This window comes from Apium graveolens, chromosome 10 (assembly GCF_009905375.1).
Source record: "Apium graveolens cultivar Ventura chromosome 10, ASM990537v1, whole genome shotgun sequence".
NCBI lineage: Eukaryota > Viridiplantae > Streptophyta > Magnoliopsida > Apiales > Apiaceae > Apium > Apium graveolens.
Window position 1 is genome coordinate 105,536,560 of NC_133656.1, and position 27,257 is coordinate 105,563,816.

The 27,257-nt window shown below is 32.0% G+C and overlaps 2 protein-coding genes across 2 annotated transcripts; both read right to left on the reverse strand.

Moving 5' to 3' along the window:
- Positions 1-7,921: 7,921 nt before the first annotated feature.
- Positions 7,922-8,669, reverse strand: LOC141692612 (uncharacterized). The gene is made up of 2 exons (XM_074497503.1): positions 8,448-8,669; positions 7,922-8,263 (listed from the first exon to the last, which is right to left on the reverse strand). Exons 1-2 carry the CDS (start codon positions 8,573-8,575, stop codon positions 7,948-7,950), a joined length of 444 nt encoding a protein of 147 aa, XP_074353604.1. The 5' UTR covers positions 8,576-8,669; the 3' UTR covers positions 7,922-7,947.
- A 7,537-nt stretch (positions 8,670-16,206) lies between these two features.
- On the reverse strand, positions 16,207-16,836 carry LOC141690384 (histone H2B.3-like). Its single transcript, XM_074495190.1, has one exon. It carries the CDS (start codon positions 16,786-16,788, stop codon positions 16,363-16,365), a length of 426 nt encoding a protein of 141 aa, XP_074351291.1. The 5' UTR covers positions 16,789-16,836; the 3' UTR covers positions 16,207-16,362.
- Between the last annotated feature and the right edge of the window lie 10,421 nt (positions 16,837-27,257).

A 27,257-nucleotide genomic window follows, 5' to 3' on the forward strand; every position in this document is an offset into this window, starting at 1 on the left:
TGCAGAGGTAGAGTTGACAGCAACACATTCACCACCCCCGAAACCAACCTTGAACAACGCAGCAACGGAAATGACTATTGTAAGTGACTCCCTCTTGCACCCATAAATTTTAACACTATGATTAATTGATGCATTATCTGCCAGAGAACTGCTGTCAATGAATCTATGATGGACATAAGCACTCCCTCAAACAAATCTGAAGTACAAATCTGTCCTACTCAGTCAACAACACCAATTCCAACTTTTCATTTGGGAGATAGTGAAATAACTGTGGTAAATGATTTAATACCAAAATAGAAGTATTATCAAGAACAATGCTTAATTTCTTATTATTAATAAGTTACGTCTTCAAAATGCGGGAAACTTATACAAATTCTGCTGACGTGAAGAATAACACTCCTGAAACAGCCAAGTCATTAAACAAAAGCAGGCCAAGAACAAATGTGGCACTGGAGAACACAGAAGGGAAAAAGAAACAGCCAAGGCTTAAAAACGTCAAGTTGGAGAAAGTATGTTTCCAAAAACGTCAAGTTGTAGACCATACCAATCAATGTATACTTATACATAACTAACAAAATTACCATTTTGCAGAAATGATCGTGGGAGCTCTATTGCATGACACCGTGAACTGGATTTTGGTCTCCTACAATGCTAATTCCTCAAACCTGAGGATCTACTCTTACATGAACATGCAATGTAATCAAAACTTTTGTTTCAAGATGTAATAATTTTTGTTAGCAACGCCGTTGTGGAAACTAAAACTTTTTCTTTAAATGAATATTGTACTACTAATTCCACGCTTCAACAAATTCACTTATCATTTTACAAAATAGTATCATTACAATTTCACACAAATGTAACCCAAGAGTAATGTAGCAGAAACATCCAACACCCAAAAGCAACATTTACTATAATCATAAACTTCCTTCAAGTACAAACATCAAAAACATTTAATATAATCATAAACAATACTCCTACTACTCTAAAAGTGTATATTACGATATTGAAAATTGGAGGGAAACTGAACAACATATTAAAATCTCCCAATTAGCAAATATACCATTTCCATCCAACAACAATAACATCCAAAAACCACATTTAATACAAACTTCCTTTAAGTACAATCAACAAACAATCCATCACTTTCCTTCACCAAAATTGCAAAATTTCTAAACAACAATACTCTCAAATGTCAACTAATACATGTGAAACCCTAAGGAATGTGAAGAAATGGAGAACGGATTGGAAAATAAAATGCAGAGTCATAAGAGAATGGAGAGGTGTTAGTACCACGGGAGAGATTTTTAAAGGCTGGAACATATTGCTACTTGATGCCAAGGTATTCTCATCTACTGTTATTATTAAGTGCATAAGAGTAGGTTAAGTGAAAGATATGTTTTTTATTTCAGAATTGTAGAATGGAAGCATATGTGCCAGCAACAATGGTTGATAGAATGTTGAGGATCGTAGAAGTTGGTAAAATATATTTGATAGTAAACTTTGAAGTGAAAGATTATATGGAAAAAGACAAGTTCAAACCTATTCAGATGGATAAAAAAATTGTCTTCACAACCGAGACTAAAATGAAAGAGATTGTTGATACTAAAGTATTCATCCCTCAGAATACATTTGATTTTTTATGATTTCTCAGACTTGAAGAAAATGGCATCTCAGTATCACACTTTAGTTGGTACATTTATCTATCTCTACTTAATATAGTGTCATTTGCAAAGTACAATCTCACTGTAAATGATAAATTTGCCCATTATTTCTTCTATTAGATGTAATAGGTGTGGTTGAAGATCCAGAGAGATTAAAGATTAAGCAATCCCAGCAAGGAAAACCTTTCCTAAAGTTCAAACTTTTTGATGGGAGGTAAAACTTATTCACGATAAAGATATTATACAGCTTTTCAATTACTAACATTAGGTTCCTTGAAATTTGTTGAAGCAAATTTTTTTTCATAACTTTCTGGAATGCAATGGCTGAAGATTTTTCAACAGCAATTGACAACATATCTGAGGAACCTATCATACTCATTATTGCAAGTGGAAGGGTGTCCAAATGGAATGGTATTCACTACCAATAACAACACAAAATTATGAATGCTTCTTATACCTTACACTAATTATAACATCATTGCTTCATTTTGATTATCAGAGGAGGTGGACATATGCAATTACTCACCAACAACGTTCTATTTAAACTATGAACATCACAGCATCAACCATCTCCGTAAATTGTAAGGCCCTACATATTTCCTAAATAGAAAATAAACTATGAATATGACCTTCTTAAACTAATTAGGTCAAAAGGGCCTAACTTCTCGCAAAGCCAGTTCTCCATGAAGAGGAAAACATACCGTCAATGTACTCTACTAGACATCGCAGAACTAGGCACAGAATACATCCAGGTATTACCCTACATATGTCATAATTATTTCAAATTCATATGTAATACATTCTGAATAACTACATGTCATAATCTGTAGGATGAGGTCATTTGTAAAGCAAGCATCAACTTCGTGGATGAGAGTAAAGGTTGGAAAGTTACTATATGCACCTCTTGCCAGAGGGAAATTCAAAAGGACAATGACCAATATTTCTGCATTTCTTGCAAAAGAGTAGTGCCTTACCCAAACAAAAAGTATACATATCCTAATACTATTAACACAAAACAATAATAATGTCGTAAATGTCACTACTAACACTTCTCTACAGGTTTCAGGTCTATGGTTCAGTTACTGATTCCACCGGTCGATGCCAAATTGTTTTACACGACAGAGAAGTAAGGACATTGCTAGGAAAAAATGTGTTCAAACTTGAGAAACATGTAATAATTAAAATCATCATTCTCATGCATCAATGAAACATATTTTCATAATTATTCCAATTTATACATCTTACAATTTCTTTACTATAATTTGTCAGGATGGTTCTTTCCCCCCTGCAATCAAAATGCTGCAGGCACAAGACTACACTTTAAAAATTCTCATCAAAAGAGATAACATAGAGAACAACATCAAAATCTATGAAGTTAATGGAATCTTCGTTGGCTGGAAATTGGAAGAACAAAACTTACAGGAAACACAGAGAATTCATAATACCACTACTTCCACAACTACGGTAATTTTTAGAATATACAGATTATAAGATATTCATTCATGACAGCCATATTAACAATATAATAGGAATTACCAATTATTCCTTATCAATTATTTACTATATGACAGCAAACAGGAGCATCAGACCACGTTGACAACATTTCACAACTCTAGAACTAAGTAAAGAAGATTACCTGGGTAACTACGTACAATACTTTTGTCGACAGTCCAACTTTGGTGAACTATGAATTCTACTTTGCTGATTTTAAGTAACTTTTATGAATCTGTTTTTATTTACAGTACTGTAAACAGATTCATTCAGTTTACTACTATCTCGACTGTTGTAAACTTTCTTAAGCATGTATGTACAACTACTTTACGCAACTATCCTCACTAAACAATATCTCAGGCATATATAAAAGATTCAACAATAATGTATAAATAAAACATCACAATTCACATGACAGTTTGCACAATACATAAGTCATAGATTACTAAATCCAGAGTCATATATTACATCACACCAATAAGTACCAGAATTCAACAAAGTTAAATAGTAACAGAGTTAATAAATCATCATTCATACATCAATAAGTACCACAAACCGGACAATACACGATGTTCATGCATCCGCAACATTCTCCTTCACAATACGAACATTGAAATTACGAATCGTGTCATTCATCCATTCAAACACACAAGTATCACCTTCTTCAAGTTCTAAATCAGTCCTAAAGGCAGTCCAACCTTCATTGATTGTAGTGCGATTCTGCAAACGACGCTGACGAATCTCCAACTTCCAACAACGGAGACCAACATAAGCAGTAATATAGTCCTTCTTCGACCACCTCTGAGAGAGACTACGATACTCAGCAGGAATGTCCTAAAATGAGGGATTTCACATGTTACTCTTACAATAAATCTAAAAACTTTATTCATATCTAACATGTAGGAAAATTATAAAATAAAAAACAGCAATCGTACAACTTACCACACCATATTCATACAAAGAAGCAACTTGAAAGTGCTTTACCACAAATTGGAAAGCGACATTTCCAGAATAATTAACTTCCACTGAAATATGTAGACAACAAAATGAATATCACAATGGAAAATTTTCTTTAAAAACAATGGATAATTGTACCTAGAGTTGGAGCAACAGCCTTTTGAAGAAGTGACTCATCAAAAGCCGTAATACGGAATCGGGAAACACCGTCATATTTAAAAATCAACATGTTCAAGTCATTCAACTTGGGGATATTTAACATGTTGCAGATATTCACAAGGCCTTTAAGATGAGATCCATTGTCCGAACAAGTGCCAACTATTTCATAACCATAGGAAACTTGATAATATACCTTAGAAGGCAGACCACCATTAACCAATTCAAGAAATTCCCAAGGAACAACCTATATTAAAAACTCAGTTTCATACGCAGACATATACATGAATAAATGACCAATACTGCAAACTAAGTTCAAATCCAAACACTTACAACAGAATCAGTTATTTCACGACCCCAACTAAGATGTTGAACGAAACTCCAGCCACCATATCCCATCATAACTATATCATTACAAAAACATTAAAAACAGTAACAAAAAATAACAAATAAACCAATATATGAACTACAAAAAAAAATAAACAATCGTACCGTCAAAATCTGCATCAATATTAGGCATAGTTGGATATTTCATTTCACAACCATACATATTGAATATATGTACTTTGAATTGGAAATCACCACAATGCTCAAACAATAATGTTTCACCCCCGCCTGTGTTTAAGAATTGATAAAACGACCTTATACCCTCCAAGCACTCCTGATTCTTATTAAAATCCAACCACACACTGTACCCGTTACGCACAACCAACTTCACACCTCGGGGAATGGTAGAACCATATCAGACACACAATGCATGAGGAATTCTCTACAAAAGTAAACATTTACTTAAAAAAACTAATTAACATCTACAAATATACTGCCAAAAACAGAGACATTGATGGACACTAACCAGAGTATTCAAACGAGTTTCCGAAATTGTCAATCGCTTCACAAATGTTGGAATTAAGTCCATAATAACTAACATTAACCAAAAAAAATAAAGAAGATGATATACATGCCCATAGAAGAGAAGACAAACAAAATATATGAAAAGTGAAAAGAAATATACCTGATACAAGATTGGTAGCAGTAGATACAAAAGGAAAATAGTATATCAGACAAAGACAGGAAGAAGGGGAGAGTATAGTTAACTATAAATGGAAGAAGTTATGACAAAGACGTTATAGTATTCAATTGATAAACTTGCCAACTAATCAAGTCAAAAGGCCAAGTCCAATAACTGTCATTGTATTGGAAACTATAACTGTCAGAAAAGAAGACATTCTTAAAAGCCTATAAATGTATTATACTTTTCAAAATTAATATATTACATAAAGTTATGTACTTCCCTTTACACGGGGCATACATGCAGTATGACATGCACAACACCTGTAATTATATATACAAAATATAATTGAATTTGATGAAAATTGGAAAATAACAAAAAATACAAAAAAATAAATCATAGTTCAATTATATATTTTTTTAAAATTAATCATATTTGCAAACATCGTAATAATATGAAGTCAATAACTTCAAATTTTTGGGAAATTACAATATGAAAATTTTAAAAAAATATAGTCTTACACCAAAAAATAGGACTAATAAAAACAACGCGATAACACATTTTTTAATAAAAAATTTCGTTATTATTTCATCTATACGTAACTCTCTCTTAAACAAAAAATATTTAACAACTACAATAAAACATAAAAATTAAATTATTAATAAAATATTTATGCAAACACAAAATATCATAACTCGCACCATGCGTAGCGGTCAAAAAATCCTAATTTGATACATTGTTTAACACTGGATCCCAATGAAAGAAAATTAATGACCAAAATCAACCAACTTCATTCCAATTCAAGTCCTGCCAATTTAAACATACTTTCCCCAGTTTGCCAATTTTATGTTTTATCTTTTAAAAATTTGAGCCTTGGCTAGCATCTCCACGTAAGCAACTGACCTCGAAATATGTTCAGGTCCCTGTTTTTCTTCAAAAGTCGACTTCGAATCCTTAAAATTAAAAGTAATTTTTTTTCGATAGATAAACTTTTTAATCATATGATTTAAGGAACGAAGGATTTTCACGATCAGAAATTACAACTCACTTCAATCCGATTTAAATCGATCTAGTTTTACAGATTTATTTAAAATGAAAATTCAGTTTATCTATAAGGTCATTTTTAATAATTTTAATACAAAAATTTAAATTTCAATTATGAATTGATCCAAATTTTGATATAAATTTTTGATGATTCAAATTTTATTCCAAATTAACTTTTACGTATTATAATACACAAAAATCATACTAAAAAATAGTAAAAAAACATATTAAAAAATTATTATTAAATTTAATGTTTAAACATGATAAACTATTTATATTAGATTTAATAAATTAATTAAATCAAAAATAATTTCTTTAACTATATTTAAAAATATTAAAATTATAAACTTATTTAACTGAAGATATATATATTTATTTTATTTTTTATCGTAGCTACCCCACATCCGGATGGGCACTGGTTAAACCCTAAATCACATGCTCCCGCTCACTGAGGAGACATAATCATAAATTTTTCTCACGTGGGATTCGAAAATACGACCAAAATGATAATTATTCTCTTTAACCAACTAAACCAACTTTTGCGGGCTCCATTCATTTTATTAATGAACATCTAAAATATTATTAATATTCATTAATTAATCATACATTAATTTAAATCAAATAAACTAAAATTAGAAAAGTAATAAAATTATTATTTTATTCATCCAAAATTAAATCACTATAAATAAATTAAGATAATCCTCAAATTTAAATTTTTTAAAATAGAATTGAAGACTAAATTTTTGAATCTTCACAACCTATTTTCTGTAGGGGTGTACGAGATTCGGATTGAATCGGTTTTGGGGTAAAAGTCGAACCAAACTGCGAAGAGCGGTTTTAGAAAATTGTCATCCGCAACCGCCCGCGTCAATTGCGGTTGCGAATTTACGGTTATTGCGAATCGGTTTCCAGTTCAACCACTTATTTTAAAATAAGTGGATAATTTACAAAATAAATAAATTCTGAATATTAATAAATTCAAGTTTAAATTATTTGATAAATTTATATTCAAAGATAAAATACAAACTAATACTTCATGTGGAGAAAGAATATTAAAAACATACAAAAATATGGAGGTGAGAGAAAAAAAAAGAAAAGGATAAAAAAAATTACATGTTGATTACATTTTTCATTTGTTTGGTTATATATCTTAATGATTGTGATTCTTATGAACGAAGTCTTAAAATTAATTTAAGATTAGTTAATAAATATGTATACTTATTAATTTATATGATATCAACTACATTTTTTGAAAATATATTTTATTATAAATATATATTACGAGTTTCGGTTTTACGATTTTACGATTTTCAAAATTTAAAACCACATCCAAACCGCGAATAAAGGTCGAGCCATTCCTCTATACACCCCTAATTTTCTGTTATGTTTTGAAAATTTGAATATTTTTCACTTTAGCGAATGACCTTTTTCCGGGTGGCTCATCTGCACGTGAAACTGCAGCCTCTGACAACTCGGTGTTTTGTAATACAAAAACTCTTTTTGCAATTATCTTATCTATATTTTTAAACGAGAAGTTACATTTAAAACCTGTATAGGCGTTGTAAAAAGCTGAATTCGCACGCGATACACGAGGGCTTTGAAATTAACCAAAAAATACAAGCGACTCGTTCAAGAGGCGTGGTGGTGGGGATTTTTTGGTTCGGAAACAAAGCTTCCCAGCCTAACAACAATACCATCAATATCTCTAACATAACCCACTCTCTGTCCCCACTCTTTATCTTCTGGCGCGCTCACTCCAATTGCTCCATTCTCCACTGCTTTCTTGTACGCTGCATCCACGTCTTTGTATTCAAAACACACTTCCACCGGATCTCTCTCCTTTCTACTCCCTGATGTGTGAACCTGCCCCGTTAGATCGTCCGTCTCGTGCTGGTGAGCGGGCGTAAACGCTATCGTTGTCTGCCCGCTCTCCAGCTCTCCCCACCTAACATATATGCAACATACATGTGTTCAAATTAAAATGATGTAATGAAAAACCATCACCTCAAAATGGAGAGAATGAGATACCGCTACACCAACAATTGTTAAGATTTGTTGAACAAATTAATGTGTATTTAAAAAAATTATGATTACGGAATAATACTATTGTGGTATAAAATGTGGATTACCTGTGGGAGTCGTCGAGACGACGGACTTGGTAGTCGAAAGCCTTGGAATAAAAAGACAGAGATTTTGCAACATCTTTCACATAAACAACTACGTACGCCAGTACTGGGTTCGAACCTGAACCAGCCATCCTTCTCTGTGATCTCTTTCTGTAAATTATTTATAACAACTTATCGATCTGATATAATTGTTCGACTGTTTGCTAATTCTTTGGATCGATTGTTTAATGTTTCTTGTATGTTAATATATGATACGGTGAACTACATACGTGTCCAACATGCTACTGAACTGATGATACGTGGCTACCATGCATGTAATGTGTATCTTAAATGCTACCACGTGTTTGGGTTCTGATGGAGGACAAGAAAATGATGACGGTGGTGTATAACTATGCTTATCTTTGTCTAATTTTCGATGGGCCTTTTCGGAAGGCCGGTGTTTTTATGGTTGGACATTTTTAACTGGATATCGGACAGGCTTTAGATCTATGAATTATCATTGTTTCGATAACGCTTTTAAAAAATGTCTACTGGTGATTCAATGGGTGGATGTTTAAAAGTCCAAAACAAAAATTTCTGGTTCAGTGTTTCCATTCGAAATGTAAATAACAATTTAAATTAATGTCCAGTTCTTCAAAATCTGGCATAAATTAAATTATAATTTTTCAAATTTAATTTAATTTTTTATAGTAATTTTTAAGACAGTTTTTAATTTTGATAAAAACATGAACGTATGTAAACTTGTATGATTTTAACAAATTACCATATAATTATTAGATATTAAATTGGGTAAATATCGGGGAGTATATGGTGAACATATTATGCAATCCTATTAGTATTGGGTAAAGATCAAACTTAAGATTCTCTTATTTTTTCTTTTTATACATAAAATCTATGATTACATACATGGGTTATTTCTCAATGAAAATGATGCAATCCTATTAGTAATTTGTAAAGATCAAGCCTAAGGTTCTCTTACTTTTTCTTTTTATACATAAAATATATGATTACATAAGTGGGTCATTAGACTCATTACTGAACGAAGAACTCTCTGATATGCAGAATCGCAGAGAACCCTTGATTTTATTATAAAATCTCATTACAAGTTGTAAAATTTTATTTTAAATGATATAAAATTCGATGCTAATATATAATATAATTATATTTGAATATAATAAAAATAACAATTAAAATTTGAAAAAAAATCAATTTTAAATTTGATTTTACAATAGAACAATTTTGAATAAGTGTGATCCCACTCTGATCCTACCATGAAACTATTTTAAACCTTTTCATTAAATTTCAAAGATTTTTTAAATAAAAAAATTGTGTAACTTGGCTTTTTAACTTGGTAATTAAAATTTGTAATCATATATGATGAAAAATGAAATATATTATAATTTTTATATTTTTTAAGTAATTATTCTCCACGGTTCTCTATATAAGAGGTTTCTACATGGAGTGTTACCCTGCATATGTGAGTTAATTTTAAAATATGTATAAATTTATAAATAAGATAATAAATCATCATCACGCACGGGCAAATATAACTTAAAACTAAATATTACTTATAAATATGTTATGCCATGTGATAAATATAACAAACCTAAAAAATTATAATATATATGCTAATGATTGATTTTGATTACTATCCGGTAAATTATTTCAATCAATCTCCAATTATCTGATAAATCCCTCAACGGTTAATGCTGATTCGCTTTCTGCGATATCACGTATCCTAAATTTTTTAAGTTGAAATTATAAATGTTTTATAAATCTAGTGCGTGATTGATTAATTTATAATTATGTAACTATATATAAGGTGTCCACATATCAGGTTGGTCGAATTGAAAGTGTTTGTACTTTTTAAAATCAAGCCTAATTGAAATAATTTAAAAAAATTCAAACCAACCAATGAAAAATAAACTAATAACCCAACCATACTCGTCGTGTTTCAGTTTGTGTTCAATTGGGTCAGTTTGAATAAGTTCAATAATTTCAATATCAATATACGCATAAAAATTAAAAGACTTTTTTATTGAGTTAAAGGAAAATTGTGATTTAACTAATAAGATTTTTAAAACAAACTTTAAACTCAATTTACCACAATAGTTATGACAAGAAATTCTATACAAAAAAGGTTGGTGGTTCGATACTTAACTAAAACAAATTCATCTCATTTTTCATAAATAAAAAAAAGATATGAAATAGAACATCAATACTTACAACCGAATGCATAAATCATACCCAACAATCCATCATAGTTTAGTCCGAAAAAGATAGCAATTTGGTACATATTAATTGTTGACTTGTATATATAAAAACTATGAATACTTCTATTCTTATTGACTTGGGACGTTACAAATAATACCCCGTCTTATTGGGTCGACGTACTTGTCGAGCCCATAAACACAGATACGAAACTCGGACAGTGCATCTCCACTCCCGGCCGGGTGTAACTCTTATATAATTTATAACATCCAAACCCATTATTGAATGCATACTCGACCTAACAACCCATTATAATTCAATCCAAAAAAGCTAAAAATTTGATACGCGTTAATTATTTACTTGTATCAATAAAGGTCCTGAATACTCTTATTCTTTTCGATTTGATAAGTTACCCTTTGAAATTTTTAAATATACAAGGGTTAAAAGGTAACTCCGTAACCATTTTATTGATTTTTTTTGTCCTTAAATTTATATTTATTTCTTGTTATGTTATTAATTGTGTTTAAATTTTTGAGTGTAATTTTTTTGTTACAAATTTGTTTTATTAGCTTTTTACAATAAATTATGTATCACTTTAACTATACCAATATTAAAATTATATATCTTAATTTATAGTAAACTTATTTAATTTATTTACTCGTAATTAGAAATGACTTCAACATTTCTATATTTGTTTCATATACTTGAAATATTAATGTTAGTGTTAAACAAAAGTTGCAAAAAAATGTTACAAACTGACGTGGCAGGGTTATGTGACAGTTTGGAAAATTTAATTGGTGCTATTAGCGTGAATGCACGGGTTTCATTTACATTTAGCTAATAAAAATCTGACACGTGTATTTTGTACCCATAGTATTTTCCTATTTGAAATGATTTTGTAATTGAATAATTTTAAATTAGATTGAGCATGTAACCTAATAATTGATCCCTAACCAAGGTTCCATTAATATTGTATACATTTTAATTATATTGTATAAGTGTGTATTGTCTGATTCATGCAAATATATGTTAAATCAACTATATGTTTTGATCCAGTTTTTTTATATATATTATCATAATTTTAACTTAACTAGATATATCAATTTGATTATGTATATGAATTTATCTAATTATTTAATTCATAATTGATATGTAGCCAAAAACTCGAATTGATATCGGTTAATTTGGTATAAAATATTTTTAAGACAAACAACCTTAATTCATACTACTTTCTTTTCAGAAAGAACTTGTATATCCCTATTGAATATGATAGATGATACGACTTGTTATTTAGTAAAATATAATATTTGCATCATTACATACTTAATGTAATTAATATATCCGTATTATAAAATATATTGATATAAGACATTTTATAATATTTTGTGTATGTGCTTATTATTCGAGGATGTGTTCTCCATTATTGTTATATTTGAAAAAAAATCGTTACAAATATAATTTTAAAATACTTGTATAAACAAATTTTATACCTTATTAAATAAATTATAAGAGTAATGGGAATTTAATCGAATGTAGGGTACTTTCGAATATTAATAATGAATTTTATTTTTGTTCAAAATGAATGTCTAACACAAGTGGTTGATAGTCTCACTTTTGACTTCGAACTGTTGAGTTTTTTCCCAACATCAACTAATATTTTTCTAAATTAAATGTTAATGATTTTTTAAAATTATCGAATAAATATGGGTATACTTTATGCCTTATCAAATAAATTATAAGAGCAAACCGAAATTTAGTAGAATATAGGGTACTTGCAAATATTGATAATGAATTTTATTTTCTTTCAAAATTAAAGCCTAGCATAAGTGGTTGGGAGTGGTTCTTTTTTGTAATTATTGGATAAATAAGGGTATACTGGTAATTTGACAACTATTAAAAATAAACTTTTTGCCCTTATATCCTGATTTAATATACAGTAAAAGATTTAAATTAATGTCCAGTTCTTCAAAATCTGGCATAAATCGGAATTATATAAAAACAGAGCAAACCAGAAATTTTAAATAGTTGGGACAGAAACACATTTCTTAGATAAAATTTTAGTATAGTATTTTATTCACCTTCAAAAGTTTTGATACATTCAAAAAAAATCATTCAAAATTTCTATTTCAACCGACTCGGCCAGCCGCAAACTTAAAAATAGGCCCTAAATTTTAGGGAAGGGATTGTTATTTTGAAAGGATTTTTTGTAATATTCAGAGTAATATGTGTTGCAATATCCTTCTGCATACATAATTTGTAGCATATTCTTGTATCAATATTACAAATACTTTTGTAAATTAAAAAAAAATGCACTTGAATTATGTTGATTATGTTATGTTATGCAAATTTCCATTACAATTGATTTTGATTTTAGTGTTTTACAATGTTTATGTTGACTCATTTCTTCTTGGGGAAGTTAGCTTTGGTTCATTCCAACACAGGTCAGGCATATTGAACATGTCTGCAAATTTAAATTGATTTTGCACATAGTAAAATTAAGCTAACTGATCAAGTAATAATTGAATGGATTGAAATTGATAGTACATAAAATGGCATCTCCACTCCACTCTCAATGTGGAGACCTAGATACATTCAGCTAGATTCAAACCAAATGATGTGTTTAAGCAAGATTCAACCTCTATGTTTAGACTCCATTGATGATGCTCAAACAAAAAAAATATGGGGCTTCACTCCCCAATTCTTCATCCTGCACCAAATGTTGCAACTCCTTGAGACAGATCCTACAGAGCTCACCGCTTTCATCTCGTCGAGAATTCCAGACTCGGAACATGACATTTGGCCTCCAGACTTTCCACCTTGTCACTAGGACCAAAATCGTTACAAAAATTGGATAAGCAACTCTATTCACATCAACATCATCATGATCAGCATCCTTGCAATAGATTGCTTTTGTTCTTTACGCAGGATGGCAAAGGTTTCTTTTTTAGTTGTTTTACTTCAAATCATTTATTTGCCACCCCCAAATCCAATTGCTTCTTTTTTCAAACATTTCGATTCATGTAGACCAACCAGACCTGTCAACTCAGCACACTAGTTCATACCCTAATTGCAGACTTTTGGCACACGTCGTGACGTCCTTAAATAAGTTTATTGTAGGTAAACTTGAATCAAGTACTAACAATTCAAGTAGAGGATTATCAAAAAAATAACAGGACAAGAAAAGAAGTGGAATGCTTTGAAAGCATCATTCGAGAGGCAAATCTAGAAAAACAAGTTGAGGGATCAGCAATAGCTATATTGATAGAGTGACATACAAATCTATGTGCGACCTACACAACTCTGCTTACAGCACTTAAGCATCTCTAAAGGTTCAAACCATACACTCATTCTGCACCAATCTACCACACTCAATAGTTGAATAAAGCCATAAATTAAACAAACACCAACCAACCCAATATCTACGAGCACTTTAAAAATTCAATACAACTGCCAGCCAAACCAGCCTAATGAACTTAAACCACAAAACATAGTAAATAAACTTGAATATTGATCATCTGTGATCGAGCAAAATGACAAAGTACAAACACCTGACACATATTAACCAAGTAACAGATCTGAATCTTAAGTAACAGTAAATAGTGGTGGAGCTACGTAGTGGTTAGTGGGATATGGGGCACCCATTAACACAAAAAAACGTTGAGCCCCGACTAAGGCAGATCTTATAGGTATTAGCTTAGAACTTATCATTAAATTTTAACTCCCCCCCCCCCAACTAAATCATTCTAGCTTTCCCACTCAGTCTTAATGTCAAGATGCCACTTATAGGGTACAGTATGAAGATGAAAGAACGGGCATTTCATGGTCACTTGTCAAATAGAAGAAACACCTAGCAACATAGGAGAACAACAATATTCACCAACTTCTATAGTCATACAATCATACACTACCTCTAATATTTTCAAAAGAGGCATCTAAGTAGCTACCGCATTCAAGAAATCAAATCAGAGGCAGTTCACCTTCTGTTACCCTTGGGTCCTGCTATTATGCATGTAATCTATTACTGCCTGTTTGGACTAGGAACATGGTGAATATTCACTCTCGGAATTCAAGAAAACACTATTATCAGAAGAATTATTTAGGGTGTAATGTGAAAATGTAAACAGATTAATGAAGGTTACTGTATTAAAACAAAGGAACAGAATACACCCATGCCAGACATCACTTTTTCTGTTAGACCGTTGCCTCCAATGGACCAACACGGAGCAGAATATTAACATCTCGAATATATCATGTTGTTCCCTTCCATTCCACAAACCAAAGAGGCAGTTAATTAACTATTACCTGGAATCCGGCACGGCTTAAAGATCCTTTAAGCACTCTATCTAGAACAAAGAAATGGCATCAGCAGAAGTCCTTGCACATGATCATCAAAGTTAGAACAAGTTCTTAGAACATATTACCAGGTTAACAATAAAAAATAATTGTATAACACTAGTAACTATTTAAAATTAATGTAAATCATATTGCAGATTGATAAAAACTTATTACTTGGATCCAAACTTAACTCCATTCAGGTTCAGAAATGAATGTCTGACAAAATATAAATATTCGTACATATTACCATACCCGTCAAACAAATATACTACATATAGCATAGACTATTTGTTAGAGTCGACATCGAAAACTGATCAAGTCAACATAATAGAAGAACATAAACAAAGAATGCAAACCCAACTACGTGCATCCTTGGTGGTGAAGAATATATCATCTCAGTAAAATCTCAACTCTGTGTACAATCTCCATTGCACAAAGCAAACATCAAAAATACCAAAAACTACATTGAGAGCAGGTGAGCAAGTTAGAGGTTGTTTCACCACCTCAACCTAATACAGGGAACTGGCTTAAATTCCTTCTGCACTAACTTCATACTACAACAAATTCCAAGAACATTCTATCAAATTATATGATCTGCAAATTTATTTTTCAAACAGTCAAGGAAGTGATCATTGAGGGAATTCACAGAGCAAACAGGTAGAGAATTTCCTTATATTTTGTTCCAAACCTAACTTGATTCCGACCAAATAATCATAAATAACTTGGCATTACACTTCTGAAACATATCATGATCCAGACATTCCTCATGTAAATAACTTACGGGGTAGCTTTTCATTCATCTACTTGCCTTTTCAAGACAATCAGCAAGTAATAAACAGAACATTCTACCCAGGCCATAACTAATAGTAAAACACACATCCAATTTCACAAACATAGCAGCATTTCCATTCCCATATTTTTTATTTCTTACCAAGTTCCATCCGCATATTCCAAACAACTAAATAGCACAAAAAGAAGGAACCAATATAATTCACAAATATCATTATATTTCCATCCACTTTTAAAAAATAATTAAGAACACACAAAGAATGAATCAATTATAAGATTATCTGTACAAATAAAACTCCAAATTATATTTACATTCAATGAAATCAAACATTCATATCAACCACATTAAAACATAAAAAGAAAAAGAAACTTCATCAATCATCAATTCATTAATTTCAAAAGCACAACAATATAAAAACACAAAACAAAGAAAAACCTTCATCGATAATCAATTCATTAATTCCAAAATCACAGCAATATAAAAACATAAAAACAAAGACAAACTTCATTGATCATCAATTCATTAATTCCAAACCAACCAGTTCATACATAATTTCATAAATCCATAGTAAACCAAATTCCCTTAAGAACTGGTAAACTTGGTAACAGCCTTAGTCCCCTCCGAAACGGCATGCTTAGCCAATTCCCCGGGCAACACCAATCTCACCGCCGTCTGAATTTCCCTTGACGTAATCGTCGGCTTCTTATTATACCTCGCCAATTTCGACGCCTCTCCCGCCAATTTCTCGAAAATATCATTAATAAAACTATTCATTATCCCCATCGCCTTACTCGATATACCAATATCAGGATGCACCTGTTTCAACACCTTAAATATATAAATCTTATACGTCTCCACGCTCTTCTTCACTCGCTTCTTCTTCTTATCCACCGCCCCTGAACCGCTTTCCTTCGGGAGCTTCTTACCGGCTTTTGGCTTCTTATCGGCGGCCGGGGACTTCTCCGCCGGTTTTTTCTCCGCCGGTTTCTTATCTGCTTTGGGAGCCATTGTGTTTCTGTTTGTAGATCTGAGAGAGAAATGTTGTTATGATGACGATTGTGTTGAGTGGGGTTGTTTTATAGGGGTTGAGGATTTCTGTGATTGGTTGATTGAGAAGCACGCGAATTGGTGACGTGTCGTCATATATGCTGTTGGATTGTTTCGAGATGGACCCTGGAAAGTAGTTTTTGTTCGCTTCATATTGATTCCAATATATTATTTTCTCATTTTTTTCTCTATATTTTTTAGCAAATAAATTAAATTAAAACTAGTCGATCGTTTCACAGATAATTTTTCTTTATATAATTACAATAATAGACTAATTTTAATAATTAAAAAAATATTTATAACATCACAGAAACAACCTTCATAAGCATAGCCAGGATTTTTCACGAAAACACCCTCCCTACTTTTTTGAATAAAGACATGATTTACGTATATCTTATCATACCCGGACATTGTTCAAAGCGGTACATAGTGCATACATTTGGTTTGATTTGGTTAAAAGTCAATGAACACAATGATGTACAGAGTAAATATGCTTAAATACTAAAGCCAAATATTTAAATTTTTCTACCAATTTTATTTCATATTTTCTTAGGTTGACACTCATTTTAACAAAAATATATATGTATAATAATGATGATGATGTTGATGATAATAATGATGATAATAATAATAATAATAATAATAATAATAATAATAATAATAATAATGTTACAAACCATTACTTCCCTCGCTAAAAATTTGAATATTCATTCGCCATAACTTCCACCATCTATTTGACATGTGGAGGAAGTTTTAAAAAAAATTAAGATTCGATACTTAAAATCAAATAGTTAGAAAAGTAGATTGAATCGATTTTGGAAGGCCATACAATTTATGTTAGAAAACAAATAATAAAAGCAAGCTAAATTACTTATATAATTATGAAGTCAACCTCGAGGTGAATATATATTTATAAATTTTTTTAAAAAAATTAATTGATCTAAAGTTGTAACTATAAGGATAAACAATTTAAGAAAATTATAAAAAGCTCCTGTCCAAAATTATATTCAAATTCAAGCAAAGCAATAAAAGAGTGTCAAGACAACATTCGAGCTAAACATGCCCAATACACTTAAAGTTTTTTTTTAAAACCAACAGAAAATATTATATATTAAATCAGGTTTTAAACCATCGATAAAAAAGGACAGTACATCACACCATTTCTTACGATCAGGCAAAGAACCCCCCTTCTCACTAAAACATGAGCTATTCAGTCAATGATTTTGGTTATGGATTTATCCGAGTTCGATGTTCACCAAATTTTGTCGCCGGTTTGTTTGAATTTTGGGCGGTATCAATATTTAACGAGTTGATTGTTGTTCTTATAAGTTGATCTGTGTTCCTGGCTTGATATAGATCAAAACCCGAGCTGAAAGCAATCGAAACCATGCTTAATCAGTCTATTATGGGTTCGCCGGACCTTTCCGCGGTTGCCCTAAAAGTTCGTCGGTTTCTGGGATTTTTAGAAATCCGGTATGTTGTTCTTGGTAACCCGGATGTTCTTGACGACCCGAGTATTGACTCGTTTTTTTCAACTTGGATTTGATCCACCTAGCCCCTTTTCATTTTCTAAAATATGTTTTTACAAATTTATAATAAAAAATAATTCAAAATTCTAGTTTTAATTTCAAAAAATTGATTTTTAATTCAAAAATTAATTTAGTTAATTATTTTAAATAATTAACTGAATTATTTTAATACCGGAAAATTTTTATTATTATTTTTTTAAAAATTCAAATTTGATCTAATTAATTATAATTTATTTTATTTGATTATTTATGAAATTAAATAACTAATTAATTTATTTAATCAATTAATTTTATTTATAAATAGTTAAATAAAATATAATTATTTATAATTAAGCCAAATAATTCATAACAATTATTTTTAACTTTAAAATTTATATAAAGATATTGAATATACAATTAATATTATTTTTAATTAAATTATTTTTATTTTATTCGTAATAAATAGACCGTTTGTCCGTTTAATAAGAAACGAACACGTCTAGAACTCAGAAAAATATTCCGCTTCTATTAAAAATACTTTCGAGACATAAATCTTTTTTTATCGAAAAACCGCTTGTTTAGTAATCATTTTTAAGTTAGATATTTTTCGAATAGTCGTATTTCGACTCGATTTTAGTTTTTAACATACCGAGTCAAATCTTTTCATGAATCGAGTTATGTGATACATGACTTATGTGTTTACGTGCTATGTGAATTATGTGTCCACGTGTCTCTTAAATTTTATATAATTAAATATGATACTTAGTTATTATCATCAGGTGGGTAGACGATAAGGATAAATGTTTGAATTGGACAATTATATGTTGTCGGTTAATTAAAATAATATCTTTTATGATAGATACACATAGTTCAAAGCGTTCAAGGCCAAACAAAGAGATTGAAAGTAAAGCTTGTTTATATGTGATACGTGAGATGAGTAGATACAAAGATGAGGTCAATATAAAATGGTGATTGACAAGTAAATTTCAGATAGTCTATCGACGAAAGTACAAATATACCAAAGTTGAGTTATATGGCAAATGGTTAAAGATCAGAGGATTGATCAATTGAGACAAGTATTTCTTCCCTATTCTAAATTCAAAATAGTTAATTTTTTACATTTCGCTGCAATAAATATTGATTATGCAAATATCTCTCATTTTTATTCTTTTATAATTATTTATGATCTCTTGAGCAAACACCTATTGTTCTGGGTTATTTGCGAACCATGAATTACGATGGTTTAACCAAAATGGTTTTTCATCAAATACTCTACGTACTCGATGGTTACGAAAAGGGTAAGGGATGTACCGGACCATATGATTTATTATGCCAAAGTGTGCTTGGGTACCCGATATGATGGTGGATCTATGCGGATGTGCATAGATCCGTACTGTATTCCGACTGATCAGCGAAGTATAGTACATATGTTGGTTCTAGTGTCCAGTCTAATTTATTATTGATCGCCATTAACGACATTCTTTCTTTGAAAGTTCCATGATTATAAAATCGAACAAATAATCGATTCATGAGATGAATCAGTGAATTGTTCGTTATCATTTTCAGAGAAATATGATCTATGATTGAATGATAATAAGGGCCGGTGTTTAATTCGCTCAATTATTTAAATGAACAAAGATGTTTATAAAATTATTCGAATTTTTTTCAGTGGTTTCTTTTGATATTGATACATGGAAAGCACATATTCCAATATTCTGTAAATATAAATAGCCTTTACCATAATTTATTTTGTACAGAAAATCATTTGTAGTCAGTAAATTATATAATTTTCAGAGAAAATCATAATATTCATAATAGTTTCTAAGAATCAAACACTAATTTCAAGGCGTTACCGATATTCGATTCCGAAGTTCAAGTAACCAAAACAGAGGTATTGAGGAGTACTATCAGATTCAAGAACTTGTTTTATTGCATAATCAAAGGTTAATTTCTTATAATTTTATTTATTTTCGAATTATTTTGGAATAAATTATGAATTTTTGATTTTAATGTTGTTTGTGTGATTTGATGCTTGCATGTTGTAGATAATTTCATCCTGATCATTTTGGTATATCATATGCTTAATTTGAAGCTCAATAACGTATTCAATTTTGTGTTTGATTTTCGAAATTAGAAATTAGGGTTTATAGTTCGTTTGAATGTTTACGATTGAATATGGGGATTTCTTCCCCGGGGTTATTATATTGATTTGTTTGCATCATTATATAGATCGTGTAGAGAGCAATCGATTGAGCTAGATGGCATTAATAGACGATAACCAGAAGGCCATGATCGGAAAACTGGTTATGACGGCGGCAGAACTTTCCGTCGAATTTTCCGGTCGATTCAGCAATTGTTTGATTGTTTGGTTGTTACAGATGGATTCATGCATGCATATAGATGTTACCCTGTTCATTTGGTGCCTTTTTAGACTGTGTTTGTGGTGGCCGAAAAATCTTGGACCGCCGATAATGGCGTCCAGCTGGCAACCGGCGACGGGGACGACAAAGTTACAGAATTGTCCCTGTAGTTTGCCTAGATTTGCAGTTTAGTCCCTCCTGCTGTAAAAACTTATAAAAAAATGGGTTTCTATTTATAAAAATTATAAAAATGATATTCTGTTTATATTTATTTTCAGAATTTTTTTTAATTATTAAAAATACTAAAAATCAATATTTTATTCCAAAAATTATTTTTAATTCAAAAATAAATCTGAATTAATTAATTAATTTTAATTGATAATTAATTAGTTAATTGGTCAATTAATTTGAATTTGAATTGATTATTTAATTAGATTTAATTATTTATTTTGATTTTAAAATTCTGAAAATTAGTTTTGAGCTTTAAAATATTATTTTATATTGCTTTCGAGGCTCAATAATTATTATAAAATGATTTTAAATCCAGATTCGGGCAATCGAACCCTATTAATTATTTGTAAATGATTCAACGACCCTTTTTAATTCCGAAAAATGTTTAAAAATTTATATTAAATATCCAAACAATTATTTTAACACCGAATCTTCTTTGAAAAAGTATTTTTATCGAATATCTTACGTGCTATGTGCTATATGTAATCCGATTGATGTATGATATGCTTATATGTATATTGTTGGACTGTTTTAATCGTAATTTTCAATCCGTAAGTCGGATTCGGGTGAAACGAAGGGTAGATAGAAGCTTATAACGAATAGAATCAAGTAAGAATAAGTATTGATAGACACTTGTGATGTCTGAGTAGAAGAAACAAGGCGTAGGAAGGGAAAACAGATAGTCAGTGAATAAGAGATAGTGATCGAGAACAAGTGAAGTGTTAGCGAGTCAAGATAAGGCAAGTATTTTTGAACCTTTCTCAAAATATATGTTTGGGATAGTTCTGTTTTATATTACAAGTGCTTTGAAGCACGTACCCCTAAACCTTGATTCCAGTTATTGATCTTTGAGCCGTAAGCCTTATTCTTTGTAAACCATTGATTATCAAATACCCAGTTACAAACCACAGCTATACGATACTACTCCACAAATACATACAAACTAAATACCAATCACTGAACCGAACTTGTTTGACATACAAACCTTCATACCTTATGTATCAGAAGACTAATTCTTATAACCACGAGACCTTGATTCTTCCATTATCTGATTCTCTTACCGACTGATAGCCAATCTTTGTTCTTACCTTGTTATATCCTATTATGAATGTAAACCACCTTATGCTTGAAAGTCAATGTTGTTTATGATTCTGTTTATTGATTTACTTTGTTTATTCTGTTATTGTTATAGAATTGTATTGTTTTATAAAATATGGACCAGATTCGTGGTCAGACCAGATTGGTGGTCATGTTAGGACAATGTGTGCCTTGGATCTAGTAATTAGAGCAGAGCTGTGTGCCTTGTTCGGGGTTAGTGCGTGACTGATCAGCAACCTAACCTTGGTTTTTAAAATAAAAATTTGAATATCTAATTCTAATCATTGTTTATAAAGAAACTTGATAACCTAAATTTATTTCATTTGACCATTACTTATTCTCAGTATTGTCAATATGACTTGCTGAGCTAGTTAGCTCATTTGTGCGATTCTGTTTATGTTCCTTTCCAGTTAAGAAGGAACCCGTTGGTAGCGAGGATCCCCAATCAAGTGTGCGAGCTAGGATTCCAGGTTGAGCGGAATAAGCTAGCTGAAGAATTTGTAATAGTTTAAGTTAGAAGTTTGTAAGAATGTTTAATATTTAGATGTAAGTTTAAATAGTTGGGATTTAGAACATTTGTAATATAAGTAAGTTGTGGCTTGTGTGCATACTTTAACCTGTTACGATCCGTGGATGGAGGTAAGTAGGGTCACTGCATATTATTATTATCTTTATTATTGTCATAAACAGGTTTATATATGGTGTGTGTGTGTTTGTGGTGGACCCCAAACTTCTGACCCGGGTTTGGAGGGTGCCACAGGTTTGGTATCAGAGCTACAAGTTATAAGTCACTGACACAAGCCTAGATTGTCGAGAATGGGTAGAGGGTTAGGATTAGAAGTAAGGAATAAAAAGATAGAATATTGAGTGGTTGGGTGCGACTGTATGATAGGTGTTAGTATGTTTCGTGTTGTGGTTCGAGATTCTTATCTTACAATATGATTTTCAGATAGCAGCGATGGTGTTAGGACGAAAACATGCGCTAATATTCACGCAAGTATACGTGATCGCAAGTAATATATAATTAATTCTAGTTCGTTCCCACATGGAATGGTTTAAGTTAATTTTAATCAATGTACTTATGCAATAATTGTATGGTTATTATCCAATGTTAAGACGAATAACAATTTGAGGTTGTTTTAACTACGCTTAACCAAGAGATTATACTAAAGAACATTAACTAAGAGAATAAAAAGAGTTGAATACTAAATGACACAAATGTGGGATTCTAACTTCATTAAATACTTCATTCAATAGCCTTTTCATTCTTAACCTTAGCATGCAATGGTGATGACACTAATCAGATAATACGAAACTAGTAAACGCCAACTTTCCTTGTACAAATACCCTACTACTAGACATCCACAAAAGAGATAGAAGCTGAATAGACAACAATTATATTGAGACTCTATATGTCTATAGAATTTGACAACATAACGGTTTAATGCACAAGTTATCTATCATGATTCCATAGGGAAAGTAAGATGATTAAAATTACCTACGAATCATGCATATCAAATACATGAACCTATGCTAGCATGGCAAGTTCTAAATCCCTAAATTCACTTTTGCTTCATTAGAGATTAACACGCTATCTCATATGTTCGCGACACACATAAGACGAATAAGCACAACCAATATTAGGATATCATACAATCACCACACACTAAGGTATCGAAATAATTTAACTAAAGAAATCCATAAGTAAATCCGCTAGAACCCACGATAACGATTAGCCCATAATCGGACTCATCATCAATGTGGGTTCCGATAAAAGCATGGTATAATAAACATAGTCTTTATACCGAATAAATAACAAACCAAGTACGTTACACAAGAGTATAGGTTCAACAAATAAGAAAACTAGCATCCAAAGTTACAACTTAAAACAAAGAATCACAAGAATAAACTAGATCCTTTTCGCCTTGGTTGAATTATGCTCTACGGTCTTCTTACACCTTCTCCTTAAGCTCAGGTACGTCTTGTTATGAAAAATGATCATAGGTTATGTTTATATAGCAGCCCATGCAGAGTAGAAGTCCATTAATCAGAATCACAAGAGAATCAGGATTCTTTTATCCTGACCTGGCGCGGCCGCGCGCTTCAACAGCACGAACGCGCTGAGTTTCTGCTCTTTGGGCGCGGCCGCGCGCTACTTCAGCGCGGGCGCGCCGTCCTTCTGGAAAAAATTCTGAATTGTTATTTTCTTGCTAGTTTGAGTTGGTCTTTTCACGAGCAATCTTCTTGACACCATCCTAACACCAAATTAGCATCAAATCAATGCCAATTCACCCGAGTTCCGAATATAAACCTGAAATGCAAAAACACTACAAAACACATCAAAAACACTAATAACTTGAGTACAAAACACCAATTCAAGCCTTTATAGAGCATTCTAAGTGGACATAAATGCCACTTAACAGATGGCATATTCCTTTATTCCAATACCAGCTGATCATTCTGAGCCTTCAGTAGGAGGACCGTCATCTGATCCACGTCCTGCTCTTCCACCGGTGTTGGCTATACCACCTCCTGTTATGACGGTTGTACCACTGTGAGCTATTCTACCTCCTGGTTTGAGGCTACCTATCCGAGGACCCCCACCTGCTAATTCTGACTCTACTGGGCATTCAGTTACGGGTTTACCTTTTTAGTTTTCTCCATATACTATTCCATACAATCAGTTTGTGGCTTGCCTTATGGAGCAGCAGCATCTACGAGGACAGATCCAGGAGTTACTTCATATCATGCGTACTAGAGATATCGGCAGTGGTGAGAGGCAGCTTAGAGAAAGGATCCAGGTGTTTCGAAGAGCAGCTGATGTGAGGATAGCTAGAGCTACTCATGAGGATATTACCCCTGACTTTCTTGTGGAGTGGGCTGAGTGGGTTCTAGAGGAGCTTGAGGAGATTGGAGGTCTAGATTTTCTATAAGCTAGAGACAGAGATGCAGAGACAGAGTTATTGTGGTAGTTTTATATGTACATTAGTGTGTAGTGTGTATCAGCAGACTTTTGGCTTGTATATATAGACTAGACTTGATGATTAGTGTGTAGGCTTGTTGTACCATTTTACTTTTGTTGAAGCATTTTCACGCTTGTAATACCAGAACTTTGATATATATATATATATATATCAGTACCTTTTCTTTTCCAGCATTGTCATTTACATTACCACACCTGCTTTATTTTACTTTATTTATTTCACATGTTATAAACTCGTGTGATACCATGTACCCTATTCCCTTGACTGTTTATATTCTGTAAAGAAGCATGTAATTTATTTAGTTCAACTATTACAAATGTTTTTAAAAAGAAATACTTATGTTTTACAAAAACTTTTCATAAAAAGGATTTGATATCAAAGGCTAAATAAGTTGTTTGATTCTTTACAGAAAATGCCTCCCAGAAGAAATACCTGTTCTACCAACCAGAATGAAGAAACCAATAACAACCACAATCAAGACAACTATAACTAGAATGCAAATCCAGGTCCCATAGACCCAACAGTAGCCCAGATTCTTCATATCTTGGCTCAACATACAGTCAACCTAACTCAATAGCAGTAGAGACATACCAATCCTCAGTTAACTTTTAGGACTTTTCAGGCGGTGAATCCACCGGAATTCAAAGGTTCTTTAGATCCGATTGAAGCGAGAGTTTGGTTAAAGGAGATAGAGAAGTCATTTTCTTTGGTTAAGGTGAGAGAGAAACAAAAGGTTGAGTTTGCAAGTTACTATATGAAGAATGAAGCCACCTACTGGTGGGAAACTGTTAAGACATTGGAAGGTACGGATGCTATCACTTGGGAGAGATTCAAGGAATTGTTTCTAAAGATGTATTTTCCCCAATTTGTTCAGGATCAAATGGAACTGAAGTTCCTAGAGTTAAAGCAAGGAAATATGTCAGTAGCGGACTATGAAAGTAAGTTTGAAGAATTGTCAAGGTTTGTATCGTCATATATGGATACTGACAGGAAGAAAGCTAAGAGATTTCAAGAAGGTCTTAAGCCATGGATCAGAGGGAAGGTGTCCATCTTTGAATTGGATACCTATGCAGGAGTTGTACAGAATACCATGATTATAGAAATGGAGAGCGAAATGTCACAGAAGGAGAAGGACAGTAAGAAAAGAAACTTTAAAGGAAATGAGGGACATTCACAACCAGGGAAGTTTCCAAATTTTAACGAGAAGAAAGGCAAGTTTCAGCCAAGGAGAAATTTCAATTTTAGAAAGAAAAATGCAGGCGACGGAGGACAAGGCAACCGTCCAGCCACTGGGAACCAGCCAAATCAGCTGAGGCTAACTCTATCAGATTGTCAGGTTTGCGGAAAGAAACATGGAGGAGTTTGTAACAAGTTGAATGTGGTTTGTTATAAATGTAATCAGAAAGGGCACTATTCAAGGGAGTGCCGTAACCAGCCATCCAGAGAGCCAGTGAATAAGGACCAGCTTATCCGGAATCCAGCGGTCAAGGTTCCAGCAGTTGGATTTACATGTTTTAAATGCGTAAAGCTATGACACATAACAAGGGATTGCAAGACACCATCCCCAGTTAGTAATGCATTGATAATTATGGGATCCACACCAGTAGTAAATGAGCCTCCAAGGCTAGTGTTTTTGATATGTCTGTGAAGGACGCTATCCAGGATACTGATGTTGTGGTAGGTACGCTTACTGTGAATTCTTTATGTGCCAAAGTGCTAGTAGATTCATGGGAAACTCGATCAATTATTTCCCAAGATTTTGTTAATAAGTTAAATTGTCTAGTTGGATGTTTAAATGAAATAATGATTGTGGAATTAGCAAATCAAGAACGTGTATCTGTTAATCAAGTATGTGTGAACTGTGAGATTGAGATTTCTGGCAATAAGTTTTGTGTGGATCTGATACATTTAAGTAAGGAGAGTTTGACGTTATTTTAGGAATGGACTGACTATCTAAGCATGATGTGACTGGCTATCTAAGCATGATGCTCAGATAGACTGTCGTAATAAAAAAGTAATTTTGAAGACACCAGTTGAGAAAGTAGTAATGTTTAAAGGTCAGAAGCAAGCAAAGAAGTTCTTAACAATGATTAAACTAAGAAGCTACTGCGACAAGGATGCGAGCATTTCATTGCTTATGTGATCGATAAAGATCAGGAGCTAGCAAAACTTGAAGACATTCCAGTGGTCAATGAGTTTCCAGACGTGTTCTCGGACGAGTTACCAGGACTTCCCGCAGATAGAGAAAT